The sequence below is a fragment of the Schistocerca piceifrons genome, chromosome 8 (genome assembly GCF_021461385.2).
Source record: "Schistocerca piceifrons isolate TAMUIC-IGC-003096 chromosome 8, iqSchPice1.1, whole genome shotgun sequence".
NCBI classification, from domain to species: Eukaryota; Metazoa; Arthropoda; class Insecta; order Orthoptera; family Acrididae; genus Schistocerca; species Schistocerca piceifrons.
Window position 1 is genome coordinate 239,640,833 of NC_060145.1, and position 10,889 is coordinate 239,651,721.

Below are 10,889 nucleotides of genomic sequence, written 5' to 3' on the forward strand. Positions count from 1 at the left end.
GTCACGCCACCGTCTGAGGAGCAGTACGTCAGTTGGTGTCGCCTCAGGCTGTTGTTCCACGTAGCATATGGCGGCCTCGAGAGCAGCGTAGCCTTCGGTTGACTCATCAGCGGTGCAGCCTCTGCCTCGTCATCCTCATCACTCTCACACTGCGATGGAATGTTAACCATGTCAATTATAGAAGAGTCTGTCACTTCAAACTGTTCGTCCAAATTTAACCACACGCCTACTTCCACCTCTTCTGCCTCTTCACACCCTGGCAATCTTCTGATTAAATTACACAATGGTTGATCGTCCTCATCTCCTAAATCTTCAGCTTCTGTGTCTGGCATACTTTCCTGTAGAATTTTCCTCCATGACTTAGAAATTGTATCTGACTTTATTTCGCTCCAAGATTCGCTAATCCAGTACACGACGTCCTTCAAAGTGACTTTCTTCAAAGCTCCTACAATGCTTTCGTTGTCTTCGGAATGTAGGATTGACTGTAGCATCGCCGTCGATACTTTTTTTTTTAGACCTTCCAGAACGCCCTGATCCATGGGCTGAATGAGACAGGTGACGTTTGGTGGGAAAAATAAGGCGCGGATACCGTCGCACTGCAGTTCTCCTGCACTTGGATGTGAGGACGCATTATCCATGAGCAAAATTGCTATGCATGGCAGTCCCCTTTCTTTTAAAAAATTCTTGCAGTCAGGTACAAATGAGTTAAAAAACCAGTTCTTGAAGATTTCCTGATTCATCCAGGCATAATTCTGATGTGTATAGACAACCGGAAGAGCTGAGATGGATACATTCTTGAATGCTCTTGGCTTGGCAGACTTCCCAATCACAACTAGTTTTAGTTTGTGGTTTCTAGTTGCATTTGAAGCTGCCATAACTGTGAGCCGCTCTTTGCTTTTTTTGTGCCAAGGAGCACTTTTTTCTTCACAAGAAGCAAGTGTTCTCGCTCGTAACATTTTAAAATTTAGCCCAATTTCGTCACAGTTATATATTTGTTCATTAGACAAATTTTCGTCAGTTATGATTTTTTTAAACTCGACGATAAATTTTGAAACGGCCTGAGCGGCACCAGATAGTTTTTCTCCACATACGTCTAGTTGACGCACTCCATACCTCTTCTTCTACTAGTCGAGCCAGCCCACACAAGCGGCGAAATCGTCATCTCCTTCCTGCAGCTGGTTTCTGAGAAGCAAAGCTTTTTCTTGCAAGTTTGGGTCAGTAATCGGAGCACCCTTCTCTCTCTGTTGGGTAAACCACATGAACAATGCCTCACTTGTTTTTTCGAAGTCTGACTTCTTTATACTTCTTCGACTGAGAGATTCGTGTGAGCATTTCTGAGAAGAAAACTGTTCCAATTTAAGTCGGTTTCTTCGCCCCTCACCAACAGTAACTTCACCGACACCATATTAGAGAGCAAGTTTTTTTATTGTCTCTCCTTTGTCAAGTCGTCTTAGTGCTTCTAATTTTAGATGCAAAGGCACAAATTTCCTCTTTTTTGTTGCAGCACTCATTTTTGTAGGGCGTACAACGGAACACACATTCAACAAACAAAACGACACACAACACTGTACAGTACAGGTACTGGGAACTACAGCAGCGTATGAACTCCCCAGTTTTGATCGGTAGCAGCCGGCAACAGTTGGGGTAATTCGTGCCATACTGACAAAAGATGTTCGTGCAACAGGGCAGCGAGCTAATCGTCGCTGTTGATTGCATTGTTGTCTGCTTTATCACTGAGCTGTACTCTCCCTGTCTATCTTTTGCAATGATGTTTTCATTATTTATCATGTCAGTAAAAAAAGAAAGTAGATCGTTGTAACTTTTTTTTTTTTTAAAAAGAGGCTTGGATTATTGGAAACTCGAACAATCGAGACTCTACTATAGAAACTTTCGAAATGTGGTGCTACAGAAGAATGCTGAAAATAAGATGGGTAGATCACACAACTAACGAGGAAGTATTGAATAGAATTGGGGAGAAGAGGAGTTTGTGGCACAACCTGACTAGAAGAAGGGATCAGTTGGTAGGACATGTTCTGAGACATCAAAGGATCACCAGTTTACTATTGGAGGGCAGCATGGAGGGTAAAAATCGTAGAGGGAGACCAAGAGAAGAATACACTAAGCAGATTCAGAAGGATGTAGGCTGCAGTACGTAATGGGAGATGAAGCAGCTTGCACAGGATAGAGTAGCATGGAGAGCTGTATCAAATCAGTATCAGGAATGAAGACCACAACAACAGCCGTAAGTCGTTAGCAGATTCAGTTTTCGCACTGGGCAGATTCAGAAATTCTTTTGCAGGCAAATCAACTTGAGATTGTTGTACCCTTCAACAATCAGAGACCACGCAGTCTTATAGTTACTTTCTGTAACCGTTAACTTTTCCGTTAGTTTACGAGGTTCACGAGGCACACATGACAACCTATAATACGCTACTGACCATTAAAATTGCGCTACCACGAAGATGACTTGCTACAGACGCGAAATTTAACCGACAGGAAGAGGATGCTGTGATATGCAAACGATTAGCATTTCAGAGTATTCAGACAAGTATGGCGCCGGTGGCGAAACCTACAACGTGCTGACATGAGGAACGTTTCCAACCGATTTCTCATACACAAACAGCAGTTAACCGGCGTTGCCTGGTGAAACGTTGTTGTGATGCCTCGTGTAAGGAGGAGAAATGCGTACCGTCACGTTTCCGACATTGATAAAGGTCGGATTGTAGCCTATCGCGATTGCGGTTTATCGTATCACGGCATTGCTGCTCGTGTTGGTCGAGACCCAATGACTGTTAGCAGAATATGGAATCGGTGGGTTCAGGAGGGTAATACGGAACGCTGTGCTGGATCCCAACGGCCTCGTATCACTAGCAGTCGAAATGACAGGCATCTTATCCGCATGACTGTAACGGAACGTGCAGCCACGTCTCGATCCCTGAGTCAACAGATGGGGACGTTTGCAAGACAACAACCATTTGCACGAACAGTTCGACGACGTTTGCAGCAACATGGACTATCAGCTCGGAGACCATGGCTGCGGTTATCCTCGACGCTGCATCACAGACAGGAGCGCCTGCAATGGTGTACTCTACGACGAACCTGGGTGCACGAGTGGCAATACGTCATTTCTTCGAATGAATGTTCTGTTTACAGCATCATGATAGTCGCATCCGTGTTTGGCGACATCGCGGTGAACACACATTGGAAGCGTGTATTCGTCATCGCCATACTGGCGTATCACCCGGCGTGATGGTATGGGGTGACATTAGTTACACGCCTCGGACACCTCTTGTTCGCTTTGACGGCACTTTGAACAGTGGACGTTACATTTCATATATGTTACGACCCGTGGCTCTACCCTTAATTCGATCTCTGCGAAACCCTACATTTCAGCAGGATAATGCACGACCGCATGTTGCAGGTCCTGTACGGGCCTTTCTAGATTCAGAAAATGTTCGACTGCTGCCCTGGCCGGCACATTCTCCAGATCTCTCACCAACTGAAAACATCGTAGTGTAATACGGCTGGACATCAGTTAAGCCCCATTGCTGATAACTAGTCCTAAAAATACATGAGTGTTGCAACACCACCATTGAATTTTGGCAATGAAATTGCTGTGGAGCTTTATTTCACGTGCAGTGCATAAGCTTGCATAATGAAAAGGTAACACAACATGTGACTGGAGTAATGTAATTATCTTTCATTCAGTATCCAAGCAGAGTCTTCAAATTACTGCGTATCTGCATCATGAGATCCTTTCAAATTGTCAATCTCTAACTGAATTTTGATGTCGTTGAATTCATCTTTTCTTGCATTCGGCAGTGACACCTAACTGTAAGGTCGTTGAGATTTGACCCTTGTTGAAAGCAATTAACAAATGTGGAGAGCCTAGTTACTCCTGACTTGATCATTGCTCTTTTCTTAAGCTTCGTTTACCGACAGGATCCATGGTTAATAAAATTGTTAGTGCACAAGATAACAGATTAAGGAAATAGAGCCAGACTGCTTACAGAACAAAAAAACAGTACCTGTGGCTGTGGTGCGCTGACGGGGCTGCAGCTGCTGGCAGAGTTGGCGACGAACGGCGCTGCTCCTGTCACCGTGTTGTCGGAACTGCGAGGCTGAGTTACGACGTATGCTGACCTCTCCACAACACCATTCTCGCGATATTTGTAGCATGGAGGGCTCCACTGCGGACATACCTCAATGTTGATGTGTCTGAGAAACTCTTAACTCACGCTAATCTCAGGGTTTCATACACAAAGCAACGATAACGAGATACTAGCAATTCGTAGTATGTACAAATCAAAGCAAATAATATTTGTGCTGGAACACTTTCGAATAGTTTTATTCGCACCTGGAGGACCAAAACACAGGCAACCACAAAACGCAAACTAATTGCGCCTCTCTCTTTTCATTGTCCAGATGAATGAATACAGTCGTTGCAAAGGAAAGGTGGTTGAAAATAAAAGTACATAGTTGGTAAAAGTGGACTGTATTTAGCACTTCATTGTGAGACACAGTGACAACTGCATCTGAGTAATTTGATGACCACATGTAGTAGGGCACACAGAGTTCTGGGCTATTTTGTTTGCGTGGCTTGCCCAGCTCCGCCTCACCTATCTTGGAATTGGTGGGAAAAAGACTCAGTCTGTGCTTGAGAGGAAGGATCTCATGATATGGAATTGGGACGAATGTCAGTTACATAGCAAAGGATATAACATTTGTTTATAAAATTCAATTTTCATGGGTTGGATATCTCTGTTTGGAGAGAAAAGTGCATGTCCAGCAAATACATGTCTGGTTTGCGTAATTACACTGCTGCAGATTTGAGGTGTTTCCTTGTTGGAAAATTTTGGTGTGTGTGCTCACCTTGATATGCAACGATTGACTGAGCTAGTACACAGTGGCGTCACCAGGGAACATCACACCACCCCCTTCCCTCTCCTCTCCTTCACCACTCCCCCTTCCACCATCTGGAGATAGGTGGGAGAAAGACCCAATCTGTGCTGGAGATGAAGGATCACCTGACATGAAACTGAAATCAGTGTCAATTAACGTAATAACCCACAACCTTTCTCCTTTCACACCCCTCTGCTGCACCATCTGGGAATCCGGTGCCACTTTTCATACAAAAGAAAAAAAAAAAATAGGTGGGAAACAGCTCAGTTGTGGTACCTTCACATTTATCACATCACTTCACATCTTACTGGTGGATACTGGTGCAGTTAGCTCAAAATCATTACTGCATCAATCCCACAACCCATTGCCTCCCCAGAAATACTGGTGCACTTTTGATTGATTGATTGCATTTTTGGCAGGAAATATTTCATCAAATTGATTGACTGTATTTAATATTGAAATCTGTGGGAATAACACTCATCATATATCTGAGGACTTGTATGCACAGGTATGTGGTTACACAAACATCCTCCTCCACCACCACAACCAATATCAAGTGAAAAAAACCTTCCAACTGCGTCTTATCACCAACCACAAGGAAGACACGCTGGGAACTGCAACCATGCTGACCACCTCATGTATGCACCCACCCATATGATGGCATATTATAGATATCAAATTGATTGATTAATTAATTATACTGAACGTGAAAGTCGTCTTTATGGTGAGTAATTTTTCATTCAATCCGATTACACTCGCTATGTAGCTCAAATGAGAATCCCTTGACGGAAGACAATGTTCTTTTCAAGGAACACTGTTGATAAAATTTAGAGAACCGATGTCTGAAGCTGACAGCAGAAGATTCCTACTGCTGCCAACAGTGACGCCCTCTTCATTTAAATTCATGATCCACAGTGACGAGTTAGCACATCTCTTGGTGTACTGTTTTTGAAGAGACCAAGATCATTGATTCCCCATATTGGTCGTGCATATTGCATGCAGTTACATGATCAATGTTTTGGTGTCCTAGGTGGTGGTCATCATGACCTCCGAACCTTTAGACACCGTGTCTTTCATTTTTATAGTTTACAAATCATAACCCCTTCTGGAGCATTCTGCAGAACGTCAACCTATAGAGCTCGGATAGTAGGCACTATCAGTTATCAATTGGACCGGTGGAGGAATCGAATGATGTTCATACACTCAGGCGAGCATGTAAGTACCCTCATTCATCCACATTGCTGTCGTATTTACCTCAACTTTACGTATTTCCCATCAACTTTCGTAATTTCTCCAAGTTTTCCGTAATTTACCCAGCCTAAGGTATGCAATGAACTGAAATTCTCTGTGAATTAGATTTCCTGATTCAGCTGTAGCTATATACATACATTCTGATATGACTTGAACCGTGAATCAAGTAAAACCATCACTGAAATACCAGTATGTACGAGGGTGCACAGTGGCTCACTATTAATTTTGCAACATACAAACGGGTCAGGTTTCGCTGTTGACTGGTCATAGCCTTGCCTTCACCTAGGGCAGCGAGCGAGCTATCCACCCAAGTCACACCTTTTTCACACTGTCACCTGGATCATTGCTATCCCATTTCCTCTGTGGGCAATCACGCCTAAAGTGTCCTTGAGCACCACAGACAAAATAACTGAACTCCCTCACCTCTTGAGACCTGTGCCATCCGTTTTCTCTGTGCACATCAGCTATTTTGCTTCATTCCTCTCGATCTTGATTAACATAGTTACCTAAAGCTCTAGATCTTTCACTCCAACTCTTCTGAGTCTTGGGATATTGTGGGTGGTTAGACAACCATTGTGAAGGGTCCAGAGGACTGATCCACACCACAATGTTTAGTACTACCTCTAGCTGGGTGCACGGTAGACACAACGCCCTGGCACAGTTTTTACCCAATTCAAATATTCCCCAAAGGGCTTCCTTACAATTATTCCCATTCTCAGTGAGTGTTTGCCCGATCCAGGATCAATTCTTTGCAGAACTATTGGCGAAAGCACCTTCTTGTGAATTTACTGCCCTGTTGTGACTTCTGAAGCAAACTTCCTATAGTCTGTGAATACAACATCTATAAGATTTTAATGTCACCCAATCCAAACTCTTCCTTTTGCTCAGCAAGCGATACTAAAAAACACGAAAACTGTGCTGCCACTGGGATAAAATGCACTGGAAACATTCACTCCTTTAACATCTCTGAAAGATGATGTGGTAACTTGGAGAAGACTTTGCTCCACTGTACCACCTCTATATCAGGAACTACTAACTCCTGATCTTGACGACCTCATTTTCCAGCTCCATGTTTAAATTAGCCCTAGTATCTTGCTGACAGCATGTCATTTAATGTCAAATCTACTTGTGTAGTCTTTGACCGAAGCCCCTCCAGCACCTCACTGTTCAACCTATCCTTAGTTAGGAACATTAAGACATATAAACGATTTAAAAGTATTCTACCCTGGCCTCAGATCTCTTCACCTGTGATCAGGAGGGCAGCTCACCTTCCAAGTTTCAGTAAATGCGCACTATATTGTAGCACTTGCGCTGCGTAAGTCCTGCTGCTCCCCTGATGCTAACCGCACTGCTTCCCCCACTAACAACTGAAGCTGCTGGATCAACTCGGGCATCATATCTGCAGTGGCTCATCCATGAATGGGAACCTCAAAGGCTAACTGGTCCTGTCGCAGCCAACGCATTCCTGGCACGTCTCTAATCACCATCCTGGAACATCAACGGCGAAAGAGCGCAAGAACACGGTAATATCACACTTCTTTTACTTGCTTACAACATGCACCCGCAACAACAACCGCGCTTTCCTACCAGCAGTGGTGCAGAAAACGGTGTGTGTAGTAAATTGACGAGGATTGTGTGGGCATTATTACTTAACAAATTTTGAACACATTCATTAATAACGTAATCCAGAAAATTAGAACGTATGAACAAAATTAAAACAAAGGAAAATCACCAGCACTCAATACACCAGATAAAAATTAACTTAATATCTAACACAAAACGCCAGCACAGTAAAATTCCTGCCCCTTAAAGTAACTGTTGCTTTCCAGTAACACTCGTATCACTTATAGATGTAAAAGTTGGAAGGAATGACAAGAAAAATAAAATAAGTAGGCTGTAGCTCAAAAATTAACCAGCTGGACCCGACTCACAAAATCTTCAATGAGATAATAGAAAACAGACAGTTAAACCACACAGAACCAACTTGGCAAATGGGCGAAAGAAATAATCCTTGTAATTCAAAACAAGGCCAACAACTTATATGTGAATAAGGTATATCAGTAATGGACAACTGACAATAAAATAAGGTACGCCGTCAGGGTCTAATATGCATAGAATCTTCTGCTACCAAAACATATTCCAGATAACAATAGTAGCTCTTGCAGTAGCGCTGCTGTTTTGGCAATGGAGCAACTAGCACAGGTTAACATGAAGCACAGTTCAAATGGCTCTGAGCACTATGGGACTTAACATCTGAGGTCATCAGTCCCCCAGGACTTAGAACTACTTAAATCTAACTAACCTCAGGACATCACACCAATCTATGGCCGAGGCAGGATTCGAATCTGCGACCGGGGCGGTCGCTCGGTTCCAGACTGAAGCGCCTAGAAACTCTCGGCCACACCGACCTACTGAAGCACAGTCAGACCCAAGCATCGCACATTGGTGTTTCCACGAATCACAACTATGTGCATCGCCATTCTAGAGCACACACCATAGATAAGGTCCGCTTGTGTTCTTCAGCGCGAGGGAGAGTCTGATTGCCCACAGTAAAGTCAGATATGACATCATTATGACGTGTACATACAGTATCGAAAACAACAGAAGCCATGTATCGACTTTTGTGATTGTTTAATGTACTAAACTGCGGTGGCCATTCTTGCAGACAAAATAATGGAGCAGCTCATTCTATCTTCGGTTGTACATTGATTGCAATTTTGGAAGCTTTTGACGTCTTGATTTTCTCTGCAAGTGTGAATCTACCAACTTTCCGAAACATGAGCTCACAATACGATTTGTGAACGCTAAATCTGGCAGTGTGCAACCAAAGTCACGATGGCTCATTTGATGAAATGCTGTTGTCGGTAGACGTTGTGTGATCGAACCTACCGAACTATGTTCCTTTAATCTATTTTTCTTCTTTTTTTTTGACGTAAAAACTGCTGGGTGATAGTAGCATTGTACAAAGTGGTCGTTAAACCCGAAGCATGTCAGTTGTTAAAATTAAAGGCTGGAATTTTAATGCCAGTGCTTCCATATTGTCGACCATTTATACATATCACTGAATAACTGCATTGATGTGTTTGAAGTTGTCCTAGTTGTTTATTATTAAGAACTATTGAATCTTGTCTTCAAACACATTTTTGAGATTTTCAGTCTCACCAGGGAGAAAGACAGGTGCCAGTGTGACTTACTTGCTGTGAGACGCCAGGGAGGTCAATAGTCACATCACAATGCTAAAGTTAACTTTCGTCTCTCTGTACCTGATGGGTACAGCATTTTTGTGACAGAACAGCTTTCTTCTCAAGTATCAGTTTCAAGTGAGAGTACTGAGCTGATAATATTTGCAAATGGTCCTTTATATCAATAAAATGAAAAGTTTTGTCAACATCGCTCATCACAATCCTAAAAAAGTAGAGTATGACTAATACAATGTATTTAAGCGAAGTGGTCTGCCCTGACACACAAGGTTATAGCATGCAATAGATTATTTTTCCAATTAGTTTAGTATCTTTGTCCCATTTTACCCGAGAATAAACATAAATAGAATACTTCAGTCCAGTATCCATCATTATTTTGCCACTGCAATCAAGTTATTGTGTGAATTTTAAAATGTGTTGAAAGTGAGTGCCAGAATAGTAACACTAACAAAACTTTGCATATAACTGATACAAAGAACCATTTGCAGATATTGTCACTTGTACGCATCATTTACACAGAAAAGAAATGAGAAGTTAACTTTAGCATTATGATATGACTAACGACCTTCTTGATGTCTCACAGCAAATAAGTCTTTCACCCTGGTGAGATTGAAAATCTCAAAAATGCGTCTAAAGGTTAGATTCAATAATCCTTACTAATAAACTACTGATGCAACTTCAGATACACTGATGCAGTTCTTCAATGATATATGTAATTGGTTTCACAAAATAAATAAATAAATAATAGATTCTCGGTAGATTTGAACAACGAGCGCCTACCACAGCATTTAATTGACTCGCCCTCAGTGACTTTGCTTCCACACCCCCAAATTCAGCGTTCATAAATCGTATATTTCGCAAAGTTTGTAGGTTTACACTTCCAAACAAAATAAAGACGGCAATAGCTTCCAAAATTGAGATGAGCACACCAAATGAAGATGTAACAAGCTCCTCCTTTAATTCATCTAGAAGAATGGTTACTGCTGTTAAGTGTCTTGAATGATCACAACAGTCAATGCTTGGCCTCTGTCGTATTGGATACAGCGTGTACAGATGTGTCAGGTCACACCTGACCTTAACTGTGTGCAATCAGACTCACCCACAGGACAGACTTCCCAGGACCCATGGCGCCAGGTACCATCTGTTCGCCTGGAACAGAATCCAATTCCTTGTGTTGACGATAAGTCGCTGCTACCTCAGGCCCAGACTCCTCAGACTGCTCCGACTACAGGCCTTGCAGATTTGCCTCTCCCTACGTACAGATAAGTCCCGTGAGTTTCCCCATTGACTCTCAGCAGCTTTCATCTGTTGGGGCTCCTCGCAGACTGAGCGCGACAGCTCTGGTATTCGAACGACGTGTTTGAGGAGAAGCCGGCAAGTGAACGCTGGACATACTCCTTGCAGCGGGAGGGAGTTCAACATGCCTTAATTCACAGCAAATATATTAACATATTTATCTTTTCAAGGAACGCTTTTCTTGCTGTTGCATGTGTGTGTTTTATATCCTCCTCACTTCGACCATCGTCCATTATTTTG

General features: G+C 42.7%; 1 protein-coding gene across 1 annotated transcript in view; it reads right to left on the minus strand.

The window, feature by feature from the left end:
* The window catches only part of LOC124712235 (uncharacterized PE-PGRS family protein PE_PGRS20-like), a gene marked incomplete at its 3' end in the record, with an annotated part of 62,785 nt that extends 52,306 nt beyond the window's left edge, over positions 1 to 10,479 (minus strand). Inside the window, exons 1-3 of the mRNA XM_047242529.1 lie at positions 10,453 to 10,479; positions 4,029 to 4,190; positions 28 to 338 (exon numbers count right to left, since the gene is read on the minus strand). Of these exons, the coding sequence (XP_047098485.1) occupies positions 28 to 338; positions 4,029 to 4,190; positions 10,453 to 10,479 (500 nt within the window). The remainder of the gene's footprint in view (positions 1 to 27; positions 339 to 4,028; positions 4,191 to 10,452) is intronic.
* Positions 10,480 to 10,889: the final 410 nt, after the last annotated feature.